The 24,955-nt window shown below is 44.5% G+C and overlaps 1 protein-coding gene across 1 annotated transcript in view; it reads left to right on the top strand.

Moving 5' to 3' along the window:
• Positions 1-21,715, top strand: part of SLC25A20 (solute carrier family 25 member 20) — a 34,678-nt gene extending 12,963 nt beyond the window's left edge. The window contains exons 4-9 of the mRNA XM_043443075.1: positions 2,683-2,773; positions 18,257-18,374; positions 19,144-19,216; positions 19,593-19,702; positions 20,306-20,430; positions 20,851-21,715. Of these exons, the coding sequence (XP_043299010.1) occupies positions 2,683-2,773; positions 18,257-18,374; positions 19,144-19,216; positions 19,593-19,702; positions 20,306-20,430; positions 20,851-20,913 (580 nt within the window). The 3' untranslated portion in view covers positions 20,914-21,715. The remainder of the gene's footprint in view (positions 1-2,682; positions 2,774-18,256; positions 18,375-19,143; positions 19,217-19,592; positions 19,703-20,305; positions 20,431-20,850) is intronic.
• The last annotated feature ends 3,240 nt before the right edge of the window (positions 21,716-24,955 follow it).

The raw sequence follows: 24,955 nt of genomic DNA, 5'->3' as shown, positions 1-24,955 counted from the left end.
TCCTTTGCCCTGTGCACCCATAGGGGAAAAGATAAAACCCAAAGCCCTCCCCCACCCCCCTTACTAGGTTGTCGTCATTTCTCATGTGAAGTAGCCTTGCTTACTGGGGATGTTAGTAACACCAGCCCCGCAGCACTGGGCGGTCCGGATGCTAAAATCTGTGTCAGATGCCACGACGGTACCTGGTGCTGCAGCAGGGACAGCAGCAGCCTGTTTCTCATCCCCTGGACGGAGAAGGGACGGTTTCAGCTTCTGTCTTACTTCATTTTCGTAACATGATTCTAATTACTTCCAAGTATTGGTGTCTCTGTTGCAGTGAAAGAAACTAGTGTATTTCCTTCCAGTAGACTTTCAGAAGTTGGATTTGGGTATGGAGAGGCAGATGAGGTAGAATTAGGGCTCAGAACTGACAAAGCAGTGAATGAAGTGGGCTTCTTGGGATGCAGGGCATTCTGAGTTGACACCCGGGATGACAAGGCACACTCAGTCTGGGATGACACCTCTTGGGTGGCGCTGCATACAGCGCAGGACCCACAGCAGCTGGCTGGGCTTGGATTCTAGAGCTCACGGGAGGAAGCCCAGGGTGCCCTGTGGTTGATTCGATCACTACTTCAGGCCGCAGCAGGCTGAGTAAGGGGCGAGGTGTAAATAGAAATGCTCGTAACATGAAACTATTTCTGGAGTCCCCGTGACTCTCTGAATGTGGCCAGCTTCTATAAAAAGCTACAGGTGGCCCCAAATATGAGTGTAGGGGGCGGGGTCCTTTGGAAGCTGTGTTTGACTATTTTTTTTTAATATATATTTTTATTTATTTGGCTGTGATGAGTCTAGTCCCCTGACCAAGGATCAAACTTGGGCCCCCTGCCTTGGGAGTGTGACGTCTTAGCCCCTGGGCCGCTAGGGAAGGCCATGTGTTTGGCTGTGATCGTCTGAATAGCCTATGGACACATGTCCTCTCTGAGCTCCTGGGCTTTTAGCTCATATGCTAGCTCACAGCTGTATCATGAATCAGGGCCATGCCCAAGAACTTTCATGGGGTGACTGCTGCTGCCTCAGCCTGTGAGTTGTAGTCCCTCTACCGTCACATCAGTGCTCAGAGAAGTACCCTTCCTGCCTGGGCAAAGGTTCAGACACTCGGATCCCCGTCCCATCATCCTGCCGTGTTCTGAATCCTGAATGTCAACCCTGCCACCTTCCCCTCCCCACTGTAGTGTTTGGGCATAGTGCAGAAAGGAACATTACCAGGACCTTGGATGGAAGCTCAAGGGTCCAGACCTCACAAATGCTTCCCTGGGATGGAGTGAGGGGTGGCGGAATGGGCCACCCATGCAGGCTGTCTGCATGGTACCCCGTGTACACGCAGAGACCCTGTTCAGAGGAGAGTCCCCAGTCCCAGGGGATGGAGGTATGTGCAGCCTAAGGCCTGGGCATCCATGGAAGAACAGGTGTTGGTCTCTTGAGGGGAAGTTCCATTGCTGAAAGGGTGCCTCTCGGAGACAGCAGTGTGAACTGAAACTGTGAAGGAGGCCAGGCCTGAAAGCAGATCTCTTGATGGTTGAGGAAACAGCTTGTATGCTGGGCTTGCATGCCTGAGGTAGTTGTGTGAGGCCTGCCTGGGGTGCATGCACAGGAAAAACAGCCTTGCCCTGCCTCATGACCAAACTCGTACTGCTCTTAAGACCTTAGACCCCTGCCCTGGGAAACTTGACGTCAGGACGGGAAGTGGATGTCTCCTTATCCCCATTTGACGTCTCTTCTCCAGGTTTTGGGCTCCTTGTGGGGTGGGAAATTCCTGAAGGCTTCCAGAGGCCTGGGATCAGGAGGGGCCTGAGGCTCAGGCAAGCGGGTGAAGTTTTTCAGCAACATGTGCTCAATTGTGGGGACTCTGTTCAAACACTCATTGTAACTCTGGGCTCCATTGCTTCGAGACCAGTCTGGTAATCTAATGTCAGAAAGGAAAGGAGATGCCAGAAATGGCACAGGCAGTGATGCTAGGAGCCTCCAGTTCCTCCACATACTCAGTGTGACTCATTCTGTGAGGGCCACGGTGAGGATCCAGATCTCTGGCCACTGGAGGACTATTCCCCACACAGAAGCCATAGGACCCATCACAACTTACTGGGTACCATTCCTGACGGGACATTCCCAGCAGCTTACAGCATATACCTCACAACTTGGCCTGTGGATATGGCCACAGCCATTCCCCTTGCCTCGATGCTGTCCTGTGTGAGTCTTGGCTTAAAATGTTATCAGGCTTTTGGTGATCCAGAGGAGGGGAGATTGGAGGAGATCTGGGGTTAACCAAGGTCTACATCCTGGGTTATGGGCTATTTCCCACAACCACCCTGAACTTTGCAGATCAAGGCTCAGAGAGGCCTGGAAACTCAACCGTAGTCACTGCATGGCCGGCCAGGGGAGAACTTCTCCCATGACTGAGGCCATCTGAGTGTGCCCATGGGCTTTGTGACCAAGCTTGTATTGCTCTTGGCACTGAGACCCCTGCCCTGGGAAATTTGATGTCAGAATATACATAGGACTTGGCTTTGGTGTGAAACAATCTATTTGTGCTGGACTTCCGCCCAGTCAGAGTACTTATTTGATTTTTTTTTTCTTTGCTGGGGCTTCCTCTGTTCTGTGTGATTAGTCACAGGTTCTTGCCTCTTGTTTTTGTTTTCAATACAGCTACCCCCAGATATTTGCAGCTGGGATGTTATCCGGAGTATTCACCACAGGAATTATGACCCCTGGAGAGCGGATCAAGTGCTTGTTACAGGTGAGGATGTGATCAGGGTTGTGGGAGATATTGTTTGGAGGCAGGTGGCTAGCTTTTCTACTGGGTATACAATTTTGTGTGGATGTGTATGTCCTTTTACCCTCTATAAAGGCTTCAGATCAGGTGTGCAAACAGTTTCAAGGTTTTCAGGAACATGGAAGCATGGAAGCAATTGTACTAGAGTCAAGAACCAGGACAGTGTAACAAATGAACCAGATGTCACTCCGTGATGGGTCAACTCAGACTTATCCACCCTTATTAGCAGCTACTTCAGGAACTCCAGAAGGTGAGTCGTGTGTCTTCAGAGGTGGAACGGAGGCTGCTCCTGCCCAACATCGTCTGTCTCCACCCAAACTGCCCAAAGGCTCAGTGGCCTTAGAGTGTCTGGGCTTGTTCCCAGGCTGAGGCTGTGAACTGCCTGCCTGCCTTACCACACAGGGCTACCTTCAAAAAAAAGCAGTACTGCTTTTTTCTTCTAATGGCCAAAGCAATTTAATACATAATTCTTTGCTAGAAAAATTTTGGTAATGCAGAGAAGCGGAAGGAAAACAATGTATTTATCACCCATGAGGTAACCACCATTATACTTTCTGTGTGAATTCTTCGTCTTTTTAGTAAACATGTATATTTTAAAAAATTTACCTTTTCAAATAAAATTGGAGTCACATACTGCCATAGTTTTGTAACCAGCTTTTTTCATTTGTTATGTCACAATATTTTTGTGATTATTTTTCTTAGACATCATTTTCTGTGCTTTATTTCAATATATGGCTGTAGCTTACCTGATAATCCTTTATCTGGAGATAATCCAAATTATATACCACAGTGAAGATCTTATGAATAAGTCTCTGCATGTGTTCCTGATTATTTTCTTAGGATAAATGTCTAGACTTGAAATTAGTATATTTAAAGATACGTACTTTTAAAAGAATTTTCAATGCACGTTGGGGTTTCCTGGTGGTTTAGTGGTAAAGAATCCGCCTGCCAATGCAGGAGAGTTGGGTTCGAACCCTGGGTAGGGAAGATCCCCTGGAGGAGAAAATGGCAATCCACTCCAGTATTCTTGCTGGGAAAATCCCCTGGACAGGAGCCTGTAGGGTCGCAGAGTCAGACACAACTGGGTGACTGAGCACACTCACATGCAGTAATGTATGTTACTAAGTGGCCCTCTCAGAAAGGTCTGTCACTTTCTACTCCCATCAGTAGAAGAAGAGCTCTCACTCCCTGGCAGATTCTGCAGCATCTAATTTACAATCTCTGCTAGTGTGTTGTGTGAAAAGTTTGCATTCTTTTAGTTTTTCTTGCTTTTTATTGTCGATGAGCTGAATTACTTTGATTCATATTAGCTGTTTATATTTATCCTTCGTGAAACGCCTGTTTGTATTCTTTGCTCATTTGTCAGTTTGTTTGATTTATAAAAGCTTTAGACATGTTTTGATTTAATATTATCATAATAATATTAAATGCGACACGTGGGGTCTTAGTTCTCCAACTAGGAATGAATGGAACCTTGTGCCCCCTCCGTTGCGAGTGTGGAGTCAACCACTGGATCACCAGGAAAGTCCCTGATTTTAAAAAATCTTTATACAATTTTTAGATGTTGCACTCCTTTTACAGTTATTGCAAAATATTGGCTCTATTCCCCATGTTGTGCAATACATCCTTGTAGCCTGTCTACGCCCAATAGTTTATACCTCCCACTCCTCCACCCCTAAACACTTTGGACATATTAAGGTTATTAATTTCTTATCATATGTGGCAAGTCTTTTTCATGCTTTGTATTAGTCATTTAATTTTGTGCATTGTTTAAATTAAATGTTTTATTTTGAGATAATTAAAAGTTCACATACAGTTGTAAGAAATAATATAAAGGGAAGAAAAGAAATAAATATACAGAGAGATCCCACATGCTCTTTACCTCGTTCTTCCACAGAGGTAATGTACTGTAAAACTGTAGTATAATATCGAAACCAGAATACTGACACTGATACAGTCAAGATGCAAAACAGTTCCATCATGCCAACAATGCCTCATGTAGCCCTTGAATAGCCACTTTCATTTTCCTTTCCCCACACCAGTCCTTTTTTCTTTTGGCTGCCTGCGCAGCATGTGGGATCTTCATTCCCTGACCAGGGATGGAACCGGCACTCCCTACATTGGAAGTTAGGAGTCTTAACCACTGAAATGCCAGGGGAGTCCCTCCATTCCAGTTCTTAACCACCCCAACAATCACTAATCTGAACTCCATTTCTATGCATTTGTAATTTCAAGACATGTATAAATGGAATCGTACAGTATGTAACCTTTTCAGATTGGCTTTTTCAACTTAGCGTAAATGTTCTGGAGAGTTGTACAGATTGTGGCATGTGTGAGTGTTTCACTCCTTTTTAGTAGTCCCATAGTATGGATGTACTACAGCTACGTTTAATTTTTTATCCATTGAAGGACATCTGGGTTGTTTCCAGTTTAGGGCTGTTATAAATAAAGATGCTATAAACATTCATGTACAGAGATTTTTCTGGGAAAATCAATCTTCATTTCTCTGGGATAAATGCCCAGAGGTATAATTGCTGAGTCACATGGTAGTTACATGTTTAGTTTTCTTTTTTTGTTTCTTATGGCCACGCCACATGGCATGTATAATCTTAGCTCCCTGACCAGGGATTGAATCCATGTCCCCTGCAGTGGATGGGCAGTCTTAACCACTGGACCTCCAGGGAAATTCCATGCATGTTTAAAGAAACTGCCGATCTTTTTTTAGAGTAACTGTATCATTTACATTCCCATGAGCAGGGTATGAGTGATCCAGTTTCTGTGCATCCTAACCAAGATTTGGTGTTGTCACTAGTCTTAATTTTAGCCATCCTGATAGATGTGTAGTGATACCTCATTTTAATTTGTATTCCTCTAATAGCTGAAGGTGTTGAATATCTTTTCATGTGTTCATTTGCTATCAGTATATCCTATTTGGTGAAATGTCTGTTCATGTGTTTTGCCCATTTTCTAATTGGATTATTTGGGATTTTTTATTATTATTACTGAGTTTTGAGAGTCCTTTATTCTAGATACTATTGCTTTGTCAGATATGTGGTTTGCATATTATTTTCTCCCAGTGTATAGTTTGTCTTTTCATCCTCTCAACAGAGTCTTTAGAGCAAACGTTTAAATTTTGATGAAGTCCAGTTTGTTATTTTCTCTAATTTTGATGGAGTCCAGTTTGTTCATTTCTGTTTTATAGGTAGGGTTTTGGATGTTTAGGACATCAGATCTTAAGGAATCTTTACCTAGCCTGAAATCCCAAAGATTTTCTCATATGCTTTTTTCTGAAAGTTTTATTTATAGTTTACGTTTTCCATGTAGGTTTGTGAGTCCACTTTGAGTTAAGTTTTTTATCATGTATGAGAATTAGGTCAGAGGGTTCCTTCCCCCCCTGGGGCTGTCCAGTTGCACCATACCATTTCCTGGAGATTTACCTTTATTCTACTGAATTATGTTTGCATATCTGTTAAAAATCAGTTGAGCATATTTGTGTGGGTCTACTTCTGTGTACTCTGTTTTCTTTCATTGATCTATGCACCTTTTCCTTCACTAATATTACACAATCTTGATTAGTTTAGCCATAGGCTAAGTCTTGAAACTGTCTAGACTGATCCCTCCCACTTTATTCTTAAAAAAAAAAAAAAAAATTGTTTGGGACTTCCCTGGTGGTCTAGTGGTTAGAAATCTGCCTTCCAAGGCAGGGGATGTGGGTTGGATCCCTGGGCCAGGAACTAAGATCCCACATGCCATGGGGCAACTAAGTCTGAAGACCACACTGCTGAGCCCACACGCCCTGGAACCCATGCACTGCAACTAAGACTCAACATAGCCAAATAAATAAATAATTAAAAAAAAAAAAACTGTTGTCACTGTTCTAATTTCTTTGTTATTTCCATGTTAATTTTAGGATAATTTAGAAAACTGAGAAAATTCTTGCTGAGAGTATATTGAATCTATAGATCAATTTGGGTAGAATTAATACATTATTTTGAGTCTTCCAATACCCAGACATGTCACACCTCTCCATTTATTTAGAACTTTAATTTCTTTCATCAGCAGTGTGTAATTTTCTGCATATAAGCTCTTAATGTGTTTTCTTACACATCTAAGTCCTTTGTAAAGTGGCATTGTAGATGGTATTATAGTTTTAATTTTGTTGTCTGCATGTTTATTGCTAGTTTGTAGAAATGCACTTGATTTTTTAGAATATTTATTTATTTTTACTTTTGGCTGTGCTGGGTCTTTGCTGCTGCTCAAGGGCTTTCTCTAGTCACAGTGAGTGGGGTCTAGGTTCTAGTTGCAGTGCTCGGGCTTCTCATTGCAATGACTTCTCTTGTGGAGTACAGGCTCAAGGGCACTTGGACTTTAGTAGTTGCAGCACATGAGCTCAGTAGTTGTGACACAGGGGCTTAGTTGCCTTGTGGCATGTGGGATCTTCCCGGATCAGGGATTGAACAAGTGTCCGTTGCATTGGCAGGCAGATTCATAACCACTGGACCACCAGGGAAGCCTGAAATACAGTTGATTTTTGTATGTTAATTTTGTATCTTGTGAACCTTCCTGAATGCTCTTACTAATTCTAGATTTTTTTTTTTTTGGTAGATTCTTTGGGATTTCCTATGTAGATAGTACTATTATTTGCAAACAGGGACAGTTTTATTTCTTCATTTCTGAACCTTTTATATCCTTATTTCACTGGCTAGAACTTCCAGTACCATGTTGAATAAGACTGATGAGAATGGATGTTTTTCCTTGTTCCCAATCTTACGGGGAAATATTCAGTATTTCACCATTAAATATAATCTCAGGGAAGCCCAGGTGGCTCCGTGGGAAAGAGTCCTCCTGCCAGTACAAGAGACACAGATGTGGTTTTGGAGTGGGTTGCCATGCCCTCCTCCAGAGCATCTTCCCACCCCAGGGATCAAACCCAGGTCTCCCACATTGCTAGATGTTCTTTGTCAGTTTGAGAAGGTTACCTTCTCTTCCTCTTTTTCTGAGAGTTTATGGATATTGACTTTTGTCAAATGTTTTTTCTTCCTTTATTAATGTGATCATGTGATTTTTCTCCTAAACTCTTAATATAGTGAATTACTTCCATTGATTTTTGTACACTGAACCAATTCTTCATTACTGGAATAAACTCCCCAACCTGGTATACGATTCTCTTTATATATTGCTGGGTTCTATTTTCTTATATTTTGTTAAGGATTTTTCATCTATAGTCATGAGAGATATTTGTCTGTCATTTTTTTTTTTTTCTGGATTGTCTTTGTCTGGTTTTGGTATCAGAGTAATACTAGCTTCATAAAATGAATTAGGAATTGTTCCCTCTTCTACTGTATAGAATATGTGTTGATTTTTCTGTAAACATTTGGTAGAATTGGTAGAATTTTATAGTGAAATCATATAGGCTTGAGATTTGGGGGAAGAAAATTTTAAATTATGAATTCAGCTTTCTTTAAAGTTACAGGCCTATTCAAATTACTTATTTCATATTGGGAAAATTGTGATAGTTTTTGTTTTTTTACCTAAGTTGTCAAATATGTGTGTGTGTAAAGTTGTTTGTAGTACTCCTTTATTGTCTTTTTTATGTCTGCAGGGTCTGTGGTATTATCTTCTGTTTTATTCCTGGTATTAGTAATCTGTGACTTCTCTTTTTTCTTTGTCAGACTCACTAGAGGTTTGTCAGTTTTTGTTGATCTTTTAAGAAAAGACTTTTCTTTCTTTCGACTGGGGATTGAAAGCAGGCCATGGCAGTGAAAGCCCAGAGTCCTAACGCCTAGGCCAACGAGGAACTCCCCTCTTTGATTTTCTTTATTATTTTTCTGTTTTCAGTTCCACTGGTTTCTGCTTCTGTTTTTATAATCTCCGTCCTTTTGCTTCTTTTGGGGTTTAATTTGCTTTTCTTTTCTCGCTCTGTTTTCTTTTTAAGCTTTTGAAGTGCAAGCTTAGGATATTGGTTTGGAGCCTTTCCTCCCTTCTGAAGCAGTCAGTGCTATAAGCTTTCCTCTCGGCACTGCTTTAGCTATGTCCCACAAACTCCAATATATTTCAGTGTCCAGTCACTTGAGTGGGTTTTCTGGTTTCCTCTGGGACTTCCTTTTTGAATTGCTTTGAAGAGTGTTGTTCAGTTTCCAAGCGTTGGAGGTTATAGATTTCCAGTTTGAGTCCATTGTGATCGAAGAATATATTCTGTATTATTTACATTCTTTTAAATTTCTTTTAAATTTAGGTTTGCTTTATGGCCTTGGGTGTGGTTTATCTTGGTCTGTGTGCCACGGGCATTTAAAAAGAATGTGTGTGCTGCTGTTGTTTGGTGACATAATCTATAAGTGGCGATTATATCCTGTTGGTTGACGGTGTTGAGTTCTTTATCCTTGATGATTTTCTGGCTAGTTGTTCTGTTTGTTGATGGAGGAATCCTAAATCTCCAGCTGTTACTGTGAGTTTGTTTCTTCTTTCAATTCTATTAGTGTCCCTTCACATAGTTGGCAGTTTTATGGTTTAATGTATACACACTTAGAATTGCTATGTCTTCTTGGTGGATTGGCCCTTTTATCACTGTGTAAATGTTCTTCACATTACCATTATATAATATTCCATATTTTTGCTTACTGTGTTCTTCCGATGTTCCAGAGTTCCTTCTTTTATAGTTTCTTTTCTGTTTAAAGAACTTCCTTTAGCCATTCTTTTGGTATATATCTGTGAATGACAAAGTCTGTTAGTTTTCTTTCATCTTAAGACTGCCTGATTTTCCCTTTATTTCTGAAGGATATTTTCACTTGACATAGGATTCTGGGATGACAGTTCTTTTCTCTCAGCTCCTGAAAGATACTGTGCCACTCCTTTCTACCCTCCCCGGTTTCTGCTGTCATTCTAATTATTTCAGTGTTGTTGTTCTTCAGTTGCTGAATCATGTCCAACTCTTTGTGACCCCATGGACTACAGGGCTTCCCTGTCCTTCACCATCCCCCAGGGTTTGTTCAAACTCATGTCCATTGAGTCAGTGATGCTATCCAAACATCTCCTCCTCTGTTGCACCCTTCTGCTCCTATCTTCAATATTTCCCAGCATCAAGGTCTTTTTCAGTGAGTTGGCTCTCCACATCAGGTGGCCAAAGTATTGGAGCTTCAGCTGCAGCGTCAGTCCTTCTAGTGAATATTCAGGACTGCTTTCCTTTAGGATTGACTGGTTTGATCTTCTTGCAGTCCAAGGGGCTCTCAAGAGTCTTCTCCAACACCAAAATTCAAAAGCATCAATTCGTGTTCAGTCTTCTTTATGGTCCAACTCACATCCATATGTGTTATTTTTCTCTGGCTACTCTCAAGATTCTTTCTTTGTTTTCAGTTTTCGACTAAGTTCATTTGTGATGTGCTCTGGCATGGATTTATTTGGGGATATTCTGTTTAGGTTTTGGTCAGTTTCTTAAATTTCTATGTTTCAGTTCAGTCCAGTCCCTCAGTCATGTCCGACTCTTCGACCCCTTGGACTGCAGCACGCCAGGCCTCCCTGTCCATCACCAACTCCCGGAGTTACCTCAAACTCATGCCCATTGAATCAGTGATGCCATCCAGTCATCTCATCCTTTGTTGTCCCCTTCTCCTCCTGCCTTCAATCTTTCCCAGCATCAGGGTCTTTTCAAATGAGTCACCTCTTCGCATCAGGTGGCCGAAGTACTGGAGTTTCAGCTTCATTATCAGTCCTTCCAGTGAATATTCAGGAGTGATTTTCTTTAGGATGGACTGGTTGAATCTCCTTGCAGTCCAAGGGACTCTCAAGAGTCTTCTCCAATACCACAGTTCAAAAGCATCAATTCTTAGGCACTCATCTTTCTTCATAGTCCAACTCTCACATCCATACATGACTACTGGAAAAACCATCGTCTTGACTAGATGGACCTTTTTTGGCAAAGTAATGTCTCTGCTTTTTAATATGCTGTCTAGGTTGCTCATAACTTTTCATCCAAGGAGTAAGCGTCTTTTAATTTCATGGCTGCAGTCGCCATCTGCAGTGATTTTGGAGCCCAAAAAATAAAGTCTGACACTGTTTTCACTGTTTCTCCATCTAATTGCCATGAAGTGTTGGGACCAGATGCCATGATCTTAGTTTTCTGAATGTTGAGCTTTGAGCCAACTTTTTCACTCTTCTCTTTCACTTTCATCAAGAGGCTCTTTAGTTCTTCTTCACTTTCTGCCATAGGGTGGTGTCATCTGCATTTCTGAGGTTATTGATATTTCTCCCGGCAATCTTAATTCCAGCTTGTGTTTCATCCAGCCCAGCATTTCTCGTGATGTACTCTGCATATAAGTTAAATAAGCAGGGTGACAATATACAGCCTTGACGTACTCCTTTTCCTACTTGGAACCAATCTGTTGTTCCATGTCCAGTTCTAACTGTTGCTTCCTGACCTGCATACAGATTTCTCAGGAGGCAGGTCAGGTGGTCTGGTATTCCCATCTCTTTCAGAATTTTCCACAGTTTATTATGATCCACACAGCCAAAGGCTTTGGCATAGTCAATAAAGCAGAAATAGATGTTTTTCTGGAACTCTCGTGCTTTTTTGATGATCCAGCAGATGTTGGCAATTTGATCTCTGGTTCTTCTGCCTTTTCTAAAACCAGCTTGAACATCTGGAAGTTCATGGTTCATGTATTGTTGAAGCCTGGCGTGGAGAATTTTGAGCATTACTTTACTAGCATGTGAGTTGAGTGTCTTTGTGTGGTAGTTTGAACATTCTTTGGCATTGCCTTTCTTTGGGATTGGAATGAAAACTGACCTTTTCTATTCCTGTGGCCACTACTGAGTTTTCCAAATTTGCTGGCATATTGAATGCAGCACTTTCATGGCATCATCTTTTAGGACTAGCTTTGTTCATAGTGATGCTTCCTAAGGCCCACTTGACTTCGCATTCCAGGATGTCTGGCTCTAGGTGAGTGATCACACCATCGTGATTATCTGGGTCACTAGATCTTTTTTGTACAGTTCTTCTGTGTATTCTTCCCACCTCTTCTTAATATCTTCTGCTTCTGTTAGGTCCATACCATTTCTGTCTTTCCTTTATTGAGCCATCTTTGCATGATATTGATATTTCTAATTTTCTTGAAGAGATTTCTAGTCTTTCCCATTCTACTGTTTTCCTCTATTTCTTTGCACTGATCACTGAGGAAGGCTTTCTTATCTCTCCTTGCTATTCTTTGGAACTCTGCATTCAAATGGGTATATCTTTCCTTTTCTCCTTGGGGATGGTCTTGCTCCCTGTCTCCTGTACAATGTCACGAACTTCTGTCCATAGTTCATCATGCACTCTATCAGATCTAGTCCCTTGAATCTATTTGTCACTTCCACTGTATAATTGTTAGGAATTTGATTTAGGTCATACCTGAGTGGTCTAGTGGTTTCCTCAATTTAAGTCTGAATTTGGCAATAAGGAGTTCATGATCTGAGCCACAGTCAGCTCCTGGTCTTGTTTTTGCTGACTGTATAGAGCTTCTCTATCTTTGGCTGCAAAGAAGATAATCAATCTGATTTCGGTGTTGACCACGTGGTGATGTCTATGTGCAGAGTCGTCTCTTGTGTTGTTGGAAGAGGGTTTTTGCTATGACCAGTGCATTCTCTTGGCAAAACTCTATTAGCCTTTGCCCTGCTTCATTCTGTACTCCAAGGCCAAATTTGCCTGTTACTCCAGGTGTTTCTTGACTTCCTACTTTTGCATTCCAGTCCCTTATAATGAAAAGGACATTTTTGGGGGGCGTTAGTTCTAGAAGGCCTTCATAGAACCATTCAACTTCAGCTTCTTCAGCATTACTGGTTGGGGCATAGACTTGGATTACCATGATACTGAATGGTTTGCCTTGGAAACAAACAGAGATCATTCTGTCATTTTTGAGGTTGCATCCAAGTACTGCATTTCGGACTCTCTTGTTCACTATGATGGCTACTGCATTTCGTCTAAGGGATTCCTGCCCACAGTAGTAGATATAATGGTCATCTGAGTTAAATTCACCCATTCCAGTCCATTGTAGTTTGCTGATTCCTAAAATGTTGACGTTCACTCTTGCCATCTCCTGTTTGACCACTTCCGATTTGCCTTGATTCATGGACCTAACATTCCAGGTTCCTATGCAATATTGCTCTTTACAGCATCAGACCTTGCTTCCATCACCAGTCACATCCACAACTGGGTGTTGATTTTGCTTTGGCTCCGTCTCTTCGTTCTTCCTGGAGTTATTTCTCCACTGATCTCCAGTAGTATATTGGGCACCTACCGACCTGGAGTTCATCTTTCAGTGTCATATCATTTTGCCTTTTCATGTTGCTCATTGGGTTCTCAAGGCAGGAACACTGAAGTGGTTTGCCATTCCCTTCTCCAGTGGACCACATTTTGTCAGACCTCTCCACCATGGCCTGTCCGTCTTGGGTGGCCCTACACGGCATGGCTCATAATTTCATTGAGTTAGACAAGGCTGTGGTCCATGTGATTAGATTGGTTAGTTTTCTGTGATTGTGGTTTTCAGTCTGTCTGCCCTCTGATGAAGGATCAGAGGCTTATGGAAGCTTCCTGATGGGAGAGACTGCCTAAGGGGAAACTGGGTCTTGTTCTGATGGGTGGGGCCATGCTCTGTAAATCTTTAATCCAATTTTCTGTTGATGGGTGGGGCTGTGTTCCCTCCCTGCTATTTACCTGGGGCCAAGGCAGATTCTTTACCAGCTGAGCTTGTCAGGGAATCTCTCTATGTTTATGTTTTGCCAAATTTGGGGAGTTTTCAGCAGTTACTTCTTTGAGTACAGTCCTACCCGCTTTTCTCCTCTTCTTCTGGGACTGTGAAGACACAAATACTAAGATTTTCTGACATAGCCCCATGGGGTTATAGTCCCTGAGGTTCTGTTTAATTTCTTTCAGTTTGTTTTGTGTCTTGTTCAGATTGGATATTTTCCAGTGTTTTGTCTTCTAATGCTGGGTTTGTTTTTTTCTATCTTTCCCCTGTATTCTGCTGTTGAGGGAGCCATCCACTGAGTTTTTTATTTTGACCGTGTTTTTCAGTTCTAAAACTTCCATTTGGTTCTTCCTCCTATCTTCTATTTCTGTGTGAAGATTTTCTTTCCTTTCTGTGGCTTTCTAATTTTTTACATCTATTTCAAGCATATTCACGATGCGTCATTGAAGGATTTTTACAATGCCTGTTCTAAAATGTTTGTCAAAGAATTCGTACATCTCTGTCATCTTGGCGTTGGCCTCTACGCTTCTTTTTTCTTTCAGTTTGAGATCTTCCTGGTTTAGGATACAATATGCGATTTCCAGCTGGAATCCGGATATTTGCATATTTTATTGAGATTTTGGATCCTATATAAACTTCCTGTTTGTGTTGACGTTCTCTGACACTGCGCCAGTAGGAAGCGAGGGCTGCTGCCTTGTGGCAGCCAAGTGAGAACAAGTGCAGGGGCCCCACTTGCCTCTATTGACACTTGAGGGTGGGGCATTCTTCTTTCTGTTGGGTGGGTGTGGGAGTTCTAGTGACTCCACCCACTCCACAGGACAGGAGAGCCCTGGTTACAGCTGTCAGGGATGAAAGTCCTCATTCCCTCCTTGGTCTGCTCTGACTCCACCCAGGCAGCACGTTGGATACCTCGGTACAGCCCAGCAAAGGAGGAAGTCCGGGCTCCACACATGGTCTTTGCTCGTGTGGGTGAGGGTGAGGCTACAGTTTTTTCTATGATGTATGGCTGGAGTAGAGTGTTTTTTTGTCTAAAGATGTTCTGTCTTCCTAGGCTATTCCTTTTCTGATCCTTTGTCTAGGGAATGCAGGCTTTCATTGGGGGCTTCTTTTTAGTCGGTGCCTGTTGGCACTCCTGGATCACCAATATCTTCTGCCTCAAGTCTGAGACTCGTCAAATGAGAATATCCAGGGAACTCACCATGATGTCATTGCTCAAGGCGGGAAGTCCTTAGCGAGTCTGCCTCTCCTCTGCAAATTCTCAGAGCCCTCTTCTGTTTAAAATAAATAATGGTAGGGCATTTTTGTTCTTTGGTATTTAGCAGGAAGAATAAAGACTTGCCAGAAGTCTGTATATTGATTTTGAGTTAGTGAATGTTTATTTTCAGTAGCCTTGTCCATTAGCCTTTTCCATCATGGCTTCTTCCTTTTCTTTTATGCCTGAAGTCCTTTCTTTCTTTTCTTTCTTTTTTTTTTTTCTTTTCTTTTTTTTGATTAATTAATTTAGTTAGTTTTGGCTGTGCTTAGTCTTCGTTGCTGCTCAAGGGCTTTCTCTCGTTGCAGTGGTTTCTGTTGCTGCAGATCACAGGCTCTAGGCACATGGGCTTCAGTAATTATGGCCCACGGGCCCAGCTGCTCCGTGGCATATGGGGTTTTAGTTCCCAGACCGGGGATTGAACCCATATCCCCTCCATTGGCAGGCAGACTCTCAACCATTGGACCACCAGGGAAGTCCCCCTGATTTCTGCTCCTAGATGAGACAGTCACTGTGCACTGCTCCACTCTGCTGGCTGGCTACTCTATATCTCTCTTCTCTTCTCAAACTGGCACCCTCTCAGCAGATGACCTGGCTTTCTACTTCACAGAGAAAACTGGAACCACCAGAAGAGAACTTTACCAGATGCCCTCCACTCCCTCACTGGCGCCTGACTACATCTGTGGCTGCCGGGCCTGTTTCCACCAAGAATGGCCCATGCTTCTGCTTCTGCTTGACCCCTCCTCCTGACCCTTCTTGCCCATTCAGAGACCTGGTTTCAGCAGCTCTTCTTTCTGTCCTTCAGCATCAGTTTTTGCTTTCCAGTAGATGGTTCTCTTTGGCAATAACGGCATGAACCTGCTTCTGTGTTCACCTTTAAAATATAGACTTCTCTCTTTTACCTTCCACCTCCATTTCTGGGCTTCCTATCTTTGTTCTGTGCATGTTCGTGCATGGGTGCTTAGTCACTCAGTCATGTCGGACTCTTTGTGACACCATGGACTGTAGCCCTCCAGGCTTATCTGTCCATGGGATTCTTCAGGCAAGAATACCGGAATGGGTTGCCATTTCCTCCTCCAGGGCATCTTCCCAACCCAGGGATCAAGCACTGCGGGCAGATTCTTTATCCTTTCATCAGGGAAACTCCGAGTTTACTCCCTCTTACATTGAAACTCTTTGAAAAAGTTTTTCATTTTTGTTGTTTTTTCCCCACTCTTTGTCTCTAGTATGTCTTCTCTAATAGTTAAACATACATCAGACTGGCTTTTGCCTCACAACGCTAACAAAACTACTTTTATCAAGGTCACTAGTGACTTTTACACTAAGTCCAGTTTTCAGTTCTTGGACCTGGACATTGATCCATCTTGATTCATTAACAGAATTGGACTCAACTGGTCCCCTACTCTTGCTTGAAGAGCTGTCTTCACTTGGCTTCTCTCCTGACTTTCTACCTACTTGGCTGCTCCTCCTCTATGTCCTTTGTTGATACATCATCATCTCGATCTTTTAATGTTCATGTGCACGAGACTCAGTACTATTACACTCATCTCACTGATGATTTCTTCTTGTCTCATGACTTTTAGACACAATCTGTATGATGATGATTTTCCAATTTGTATCACCAGCTCAGATTTTTCCTGCACTCTGGACTAGTTCATCCAACATTCCCACTGGACACTAATAGGCACCTCAGAGTCACCATGTGCAAAGCTGAACTCCTGGTCTTCCTCAGTACTTGCTTCACTTACAGCCTTCTACAGCTCTGTTGGGGGCAATACCATCTGTCTAGTTGTTCAGTCCTAAAACCCCAGAGTCCTCCTGGATTGCTTTTTGTCTCATTGTACATATCCCGTTTATTGAACAGTTAAGCTGGCTTTTACCGTATCCCAAATCTACTCCTTCCCACCACCTCCTTTGTAAACCACGTGGCTCCAGGTCACCTTCATCACTGTGCTGAATGACGGTAAGGTCTTCCTCACTTGTTTCCCTGTTTATAGTCTATACCATACGTAACAGTGAGAGGATTCTGTTACTGTGTCAATTCCATGCTCCATCCTCTTTGTCCCCGCAGGCACTGTGAGTCAACTCTAGCATCCTCTAATAACATGGACCTCCCTGCCATTCCTCAGACATACCAGGTTTACCTATGCCAGGATCATCTGGGGAAGTTTTTTTTTTTTTTTTTAAAGCCATTGATACTCAACTGACATTGTCTTAAGTTTATTTAGAGAAATTGACATCTTCCTGATTGAAAATTTCTCCTAGCCAGAATTGTTGCTGTTGTTCTTCAGTTGCTAAGTCACATCTTACTCTTTTGAGACCCCGTGGACTGTAGCCCTCAAGGCTCCTCTGTCAATGGAATTTTCCAGGCAAGAATACTACAGTGGGTTGCTCTTTTCTTCTCCAGGGGATCTTCCTGACCCCCAGGGGTCAAACCGCGTCTTCTGCATTGGCAGACAGATTCTTTACTAGTGCGCTACCAGGGAATCCCAACAAAACTCTTACTCTCTTTTTATTCATCTCTTCTTTTATATCCCTTGGAAAGGTTTTAGAGTTTAATTTATGCCAATCCTGTAGCTTGATGCACATATATTTTGTTATTTTGAATGAGATTCTTTTCCATTATTCTTCAACTAGTTGTTGGTATATACAAAAATTGTCGGATCTATGTATTTATTTTGTAAGCATTTCTCTTTGGGAACTCTTAAATCTGAACTCCCTTTCCAACTTAAATTACTCTTTGGTTGATGCCATCGTATGTTCAGATTCCTCTTGACTCTGTACTTGCTTTGGATCCTCTACAGGCTCTCTTTCTCTCATATCTTTTCTGGAATACCTCTTGCTTGCCCTCAGGCTCTTGGGGAAATGAACACATTTTCAATAGGTTTCCCATATTTGTCTACATTTGCTTCTTTTTGTCCCCCTTCTCTACAAGGATGGTGTTTAAAAAAATTAATGCACATTTAATTTTCTTAGTTAGAGACTGGGACAGAGGGCCTCTCGTTGGCCCTCTGTCCAAGCACTTAGAGCTCTGAATACAATTTCCAGTTCACCTTCTCTTAACCAAGCTTCATGATCACTTAGAGCTTGGAATGGATTTAGTATTCCATGAATGTTTGTTGAAGGAATAAGTAAATGACTGAAGTATTTGTCTAGTCCTTTCTAGAACTTCCAACTACCTTTATTGGGGATAAAGGTATTTGGGAATTTATTTTTCAACTTACTTTCCAATTCTTCTGCTGTTTTTTATGTTTTCCTAATCAATGTGTATATATTTTGTCGTATTTTCACCTAGCCTTATTTCATAGTGACTTCCACCAATATTACATGTTCTAAACAACTATCGATTTGACAGTGAAGTCTTTCGTTGATCTAATACATAATGACCACTGGCACACTCACTGCGTAATCTTCCATAGCTTGCTGTTGACTTGGATGTTGCTCTTGCTGACTTGATGATTCTTTCCTCCCTCTCAGATTCAGGCTTCTTCAGGGGAGACCAAGTACGCTGGTCCTTTGGACTGTGCGAAGAAGCTATACAAGGAGGCTGGGATCCGAGGGATCTACAAGGGGACTGTACTCACGCTCATGCGAGGTAACCTTTGAGCCCTCCACCTGTGGTGGATTTGCCACAGGGAGGTCTTGCCTGGATCTCTGGGTTAGCCTTGGCCCCATACGTGCCACAGCCCTGACAGGGCTGGAATGGTGTGTCCTGGTTTTAGGCCATTTCACCTCTGGCCAGCATGGACACGCATGAGATGGGGGGACCTTCCATCCTTCTGGTAGGCTGGCCCTCAAGGGTGGAAATCATGACCGTGGCAGTAGCAAGTAGATGGAAATCATGGCTGGAGGGACGAGTGGGAAAAAAGAATAACGTAGGAGACTCCCCTGGTGGTCTAGTGGCTAAGACTCCAAGCTTCCAATGCAGGGGGCATGGGTTTGATCCCTGGTGCCATGTGGTGCAGCCAGGAAAAAAAAAAAAAAGAATGACTTAGTAACAGTGGAGCTCTATTTGGCTTGAGAAGCATGTTCTACTGGGGTGGCGACAGAGGCAGCAGAGATAGCCCTGAGATGGCAGCTTGGAGGAAGGCCAGATGTTAGCTCCAGTTAAAACTGCTTGGAGTGGGCATGTTAGTGGGGACCACTCAGAGGGCCTCTGAAGGTGAAATAATGTCATGCTTGTTTGTGCTCTCTGACACCAGTGCTGGCCCCAGAGCCACCTCTGATCACTGCAGACAGGAAGTGCTGCTGAGGAACTTCTCAGGAAACCTTCAAGGGTCCAATGCCAAGGTTGGCTCTCCTAAGATCAAGAAAGCTGTGAGGATTTTCTGTCATTTATTTTACATCTTTCTTGCCACTAACAGATGTTCCAGCCAGTGGCATGTATTTCATGACATATGAGTGGCTGAAAAATATCTTCACTCCAGAGGGAAAGAGGTGAGGAAAACAGAAGAGCTTAGAAGCCACTTTCCCTCATTACCGGTAGGTTGCCCTTTCCCATTAGCGGGTCTGAAGGCAGAAATGGGACCTGCTTCTATCTCCATGTCTACTTTCCTCTTGTTACTGCTGAGCCCCAGCTAACACCAATACCTCTTACTCTGTGCCTCACCCAGTGGAGCAAGGGTTTGAAACAAGTACAGGAAACCTCCTCCAAAGAGTGGCAGCTACCTTGTCACAGGAGTCTTGGCCTTGGACCACCTCCCTCCAGCCAGTTCCTCCCTCTCTGTGGCCTCCGTGTCTGCAGAGAGGGGGATGATCTGAATGCTACTGTCACAGCCTTTGTGTAACCAGGGCTGTCTTTGGTGTTCTGCAGCGTCAATGAGCTCAGCGTGCCTCGGATCCTGGTAGCTGGGGGTTTTGCAGGAATCTTCAACTGGGCTGTGGCAATCCCCCCAGACGTGCTCAAGTCCCGCTTCCAGACTGGTTAGTAGGGGAGTAGAGGGGTAGATGGGGTTGGAGTGGGCCCCAAAACTGGCTGCCCCTGGGATACAGAGCTCTTAAGGTCTTAGGCACACTCCCTCTCCACAGTAGCTCTCAGCGAGTGTCTGGCCAGCATTCTCCCTTGTAGTCATTTGTGTCCTAAGAATGTGAGGCTCATTTTCTTGTCAGCCTCAACATAAAGTAACTGAGAGAAGGACTTCCCTGGTGGTCCAGTGGTTAACACTCCACTAGATGGGGCACAGGTTCAATCCGTGGCGAGGGAACGAAGATCCACATGCTATGCAATGCGACCAAAAAAAAGTGAGAGAAGAAGTCACATCAACCTTCCTTCCCCCACACGAGCGGAAGGACCATTTCATTGTTCATTCTTTTCCCCATTCCCTCGGCACTAGTATAATGCAGACGTTGGTTTGTCCCAAGGTGAACTGTGTTGTCTGTGGACTGGTCCTGGGTGACCCACACAGTAGCCTCTCCCTGGTGCTGGGGCCCTGCAGGAAGACTTGACTACAAAATTGTCCCCATGTTGGTCACCATGGTCAGGTCAGAAAGCTTCCTGAAGCCTTAACAGTTGGGTTCTGCCCACAGCGCCTCCTGGGAAATATCCTAATGGTTTCAGAGATGTGCTGAGGGAGCTGATCCGGGATGAAGGCATCACATCCTTGTATAAAGGTTTCAATGCAGTGATGATCCGAGCCTTCCCAGCCAACGCGGTGAGTGACTGGCAGGAGCTATGCTTTTTCTATTTGGGGCTCAGAGCAGAGTGCAGGTGGACCTACTTTTGCTTGCTTCTGAGACTGAACTGGGGGCTCAGTTTTTCTGGAGTCCCACCCTCAGCCAGAGCCTCCTTATTTGTCCCCTTTCCTGAACCTGTCAGATGAATTACCTTTGTGATTCTCCAAGGTGAGGAGTTTTAACTTCCTGGCCTGACCATCAGAAGTGGCCAGGTGTGGGACATGCATTTTCTTTCCCTATTAGGGATGAGAAAGCACAGCTTGATTCCATGACTTGAGGGGGGAGTAAGATTAGGAAGGGGTTTTGGTCCTGACAGGGCCAGCCGAGCACAACGCTGGGGGTCTCTGTGAGTAGTCACACTCTTGTTGGCTTTTCTCTTCCTTCCAACCCCTTCTCAGGCCTGTTTCCTGGGCTTTGAAGTTGCCATGAAGTTCCTTAACTGGGCGGTGCCCAACTTGTGAGGCTGAAGGCTGCTCCAGGTTTCAGGATGCCAGAAGTTGTCATCCAGGAGGAACAGTGGGCGGGACTAGGCAGTCCTGAGGTGTGAGGAGAGGGGGATGGTGGGATGAGAGCTCTGTGCATGGACCTGTCGAGACCATTGTCTTAATCACACCCTCTACCTGGTGTAATTTGCCATTTTGCAACTTGAATCCTCTCTTGTCAATTTAAGGGATCTCATGAGGACTTGGAGGTGGAGTAAGTAGCTCCTAGACCACATACCACCTGTGGCCAGGGTGCTGTCTGCCAGTTGACTACTGGCCCTCCTACACCCAGAATACTCTTCAAGAAAGAGGGACTGTCCACCTCTCACTGGAGACACTCTGCATGTTTGTAGTCAGATGACTAGGAGCTGGGGCCTTCCTGCATCCCTAGCCAGGAGCACCCACCAGGGTGTCCTCTAATCCTGGCCTGCACAGCTCCAGGTCCTCATGGGAATGTGGATCTGAGACCCACATCTGTCTCTCCAAGCAGACTGAGCAAATGTGCCTAGGGGCAGAGAGCCTGTTAACACTCGGGTTTTGTTTTGTTTTTTTAATGCATGCAAGTAATCAGAATTAAAACTAGAGTAACCTAATTTCCCAGGAGTTGGTGGAAAGCTTTTCCTCCTACACAGCGAGGAGAGTTTTGAATAGACCATCCCAGCTTGCTAGGATAAGTGAGAAAGTGAGAAAGCCCAGGGTGTAGGAAGAATCTTTTTGCACACTCTTTTCTCATGAGAGCGCCCTATTTGAACAGGGAATAATAAATATTGTTTCTAATTTTTGCATTGTGTGAAATTTTTTTCTTTTGATTCTGGGTCATTTCAGCAAGCAGCCAGGGGCCTCTCCATGGAGGCTGTTAGGCATGCAGCAGCCTTCCCTGGATGGGATTCAGGCAGCAATTTCAGCAAGAGAAAGAGGAAGAAGTCTTGGCCCACCGGCCTTCCCAGACTGCCCCCGGCCCAGCTCCTGGAGGGTCAGATTGGTGGGGTGGGATAAGGCAACCTGACTGGTAACTGTTCCCATAGCTCTTGGGGGTCGCTGTATGATCTGATGTCTGGCCTTACTTATCAGGCTGAAGATGTTGACCCGGTGCAGCCAGGGGAGATGAGGGAGTCAGAGTGGAGAGTGACATGCTAGTCCGTCCTTAGCTGGGGGAGGGAGAGGCTACCAGAGTTGGGCTTCTCTGGCTTTGTCCCATCTGGCAGTCACATTTCCGCTGGCACTTCCCGCCTCACTGCAGCCGCACAGAGATCCTTGGACTTTGGCTTCAGAGCTATCACTCAGCATAAATGGGTGAGAGGGGGAAGGGACCCACCCCCATCTGGGAGTGGGTGTGGCCAATTTGCCTGGAAGCTGAAGATTTGGGGGTTTAAGGAAGGAAGCTTGATTCCTGGGAAGGTATTTCTGGATGATGGTCAAGTGAAAAAAAATAACTGCTTCAAAGATGAAAATTGTTTGCTCTCTTCCTGGGAAGATTAATTCAGTGTTACGCTTTCCTGTCTCATGCTGCAGGATAGTTTTGTTTAATCTCTCGAGGATGGGGAGATGGCCTCCAAAGTGTCTCCTGAAGCTCTTCTCAGCACTGCTCAGTCCTTGAGACAGTCTGAGACCTCAACCTTTTCCTGGGAGCCCTGGGAGTGCGTTTGCATTCTAGCTAAATGCCAGCCATTCCCATGGCTCAGGATCACTTTTACAGTCTCCTGCTTCTGAATAATTTGCCCTTTGAAACAGCTTCCATTTGAAAGTGGAATATTTTGATTCTTTGATGCTAGTGCTGGTGGATCCTTTTACTCCTCTGGGGATTCAAGAGATGTGAAGTCAAAAAAAGGGAAGCCCCTGGAGGCATATGTGTGAGGGGAGCAGAGCAGATGGGGAGTAACTCCCTTCTGGCTGGCACTTCCTGTTTATGATGCACTTTGAAATGCCACCTGTTCCTGATATATCTCTTCTCTCCTTGATGGGGGTAAGGATAGGGGAGAGATTGGGGCCCCCTTAAGGAATTTCTTAGACTGCTACAGACAGCCTTAAGTAGAAGCCAGTAATAGTTAAAACAACCAGCCAGTGAGAACAGTTTTATGCAAGCACAAAGAGGAGTATAACTGGGTCAAAGGTAAAGGACAGAGGGGAGGTTGTTCCAGCCTCAGCCTGTTAGAAGCAATAGCAGCACCATTTCTGCTGTAAGGTCATAGCATCTCTACCCGCAGTTCTTTTACCGCAGTTCTTTTAGGCTCGAGCCCCCTATTCCTTTCCTAACCTCTTCAGGGGTTCATTCTCATCTCTTTACCCCATGTAACTCAGGGTTTGGGCTTCCTAGTGGCTCAGTGGTAAAGAATCCTCCTGCTAATGCAGGAGATGCACATTTGATCTCTGGGTTGGAAAGATCCCCTGGAGAAGGAAATGGCAACCCACTCCAGTATTCTTGCCTGGGAAATCCCATGAACAGAGGAGCCTGGTGGGCTACGGTCCATGAGGTTGGAAAGAGTCAGACACAACTTAGCAACTCAACAACAGCAACAAACTCAGTGTTTAATGGGTAGGGATTTATACCTCCACTTTCAGATGTGGAAGCCAAAGCTCAGATAGGGTAAACTGATCTACCAAGATCATCACCAAGTGGATATCAGAGTGTGGCTGACAGAGTGGTGTCTCAGTGTCCACAGGCCTGAAGAAAGGTTTGTGACATTATCAGCAGTCCTGGATTGCTTGACCCAAACTCCAAGAGCCTGCCTGTACTGCAGCTGGCCTGTGAATCAGGCCAGGGACGGCACACAGAGTCCCAGCAGACACAAGGAAGGTCACGGGTTCCCCGAGGGCCCCTTTTTTCTAACTTCTTTGCTCTAGTTGGCATGCAGGCCTGTGGCTCTCCAGCCAGGCCTCTGCTTTGCTTCCCAGGTTCTGTCCTTGCTCTGAGATGTCTCAGAGGCAGACCCTAGGTCCACTCTAGAGACTGACACTTTCTCGGGACAGTGTCCAGGGTGGAGGGGGGGAGTGGTGGTCATAAATGGCTCACAAGTGTAGAAGTAAGCAGCCAAAGAATTAACTGCTCCCTTGAGTATGGGTGCTTATTAAAATAACTGGACCAAAGGCAGTGGCTTCATGGGGGAGGCACTATGAAGGCTTGGCTGAGGGCAGAGGAAACAGTGCACTTCCTCACTCCCCTCTGGCCACTGGAGGCTCATGGACCCTTCTAATGCAAAATATGCTGAAGCTGAAACTCCAGTACTTTGGCCACCTCATGCGAAGAGTTGACTCATTGGAAAAGATCCTGAAGCTGGGAGGGATTGGGGACAGAAGGAGAAGGGGGCGACAGAGGATGAGATGGCTGGATGGCATCACTGACTCGATGGGCATGAGTTTGAGTAAGCTCTGGGAGTTGGTGATGGACAGGGAGGCCTGGCGTGCTGTGATTCATGGGGTCGCAAAGAGTTGGACACGACTGAGCAACTGAACTGAACTGAATGCAAAATAGAAACAGGTGGTGGTAGATACTAAGTATGCAGGGAGACTGGGCCAGGGGACTGGCATGTAGAGCAGGTCAAATGAACAAGTCCCAGGAGATGGGTGGGGGTTGGGTTAGGCTTAGAGAAGCAGCCCCTTGGGGCAGAGGAGAGGGAGGTGTTCCTGCTGGGGGTGATTCCCCCAGAGCAGGTGGAGGGCATCAGAGGGCAGACAGTGAGTTAACCAGGGGTTCTGGGCCAAGAGCAGGGTGTCCTCCAGAGAAGTCTAGGGTACTATGAGCTTCTCCCTTCTTCCTGGAAAGAGTCGGAAAAAACCTTTTAAATCATGAACCTGTCAAGAGCACAGGAAATAACTGTTCCATTGGGAATAGCAGTTGGTACCCTACCCATGTTCATTATCACCAGTCTCACTGCTCTTAGACTAGACAGGTGCCCCACTTGAATAAGCATAGTTGTAAACAATTCTGAGAACTGGCCCCATGGTGTCCATATCTGTTCTGAGGTTGGTGGTGTGGCAGCCCATGCAAAATGATGACTACCTTCTGGGTGGTAAGTATATCTGG

Source organism: Cervus canadensis, chromosome 22, assembly GCF_019320065.1.
Source record: "Cervus canadensis isolate Bull #8, Minnesota chromosome 22, ASM1932006v1, whole genome shotgun sequence".
NCBI lineage: Eukaryota > Metazoa > Chordata > Mammalia > Artiodactyla > Cervidae > Cervus > Cervus canadensis.
Note: the sequence above shows the minus strand (reverse complement) of the source record. Positions and strands in the feature narration are given on the sequence as shown.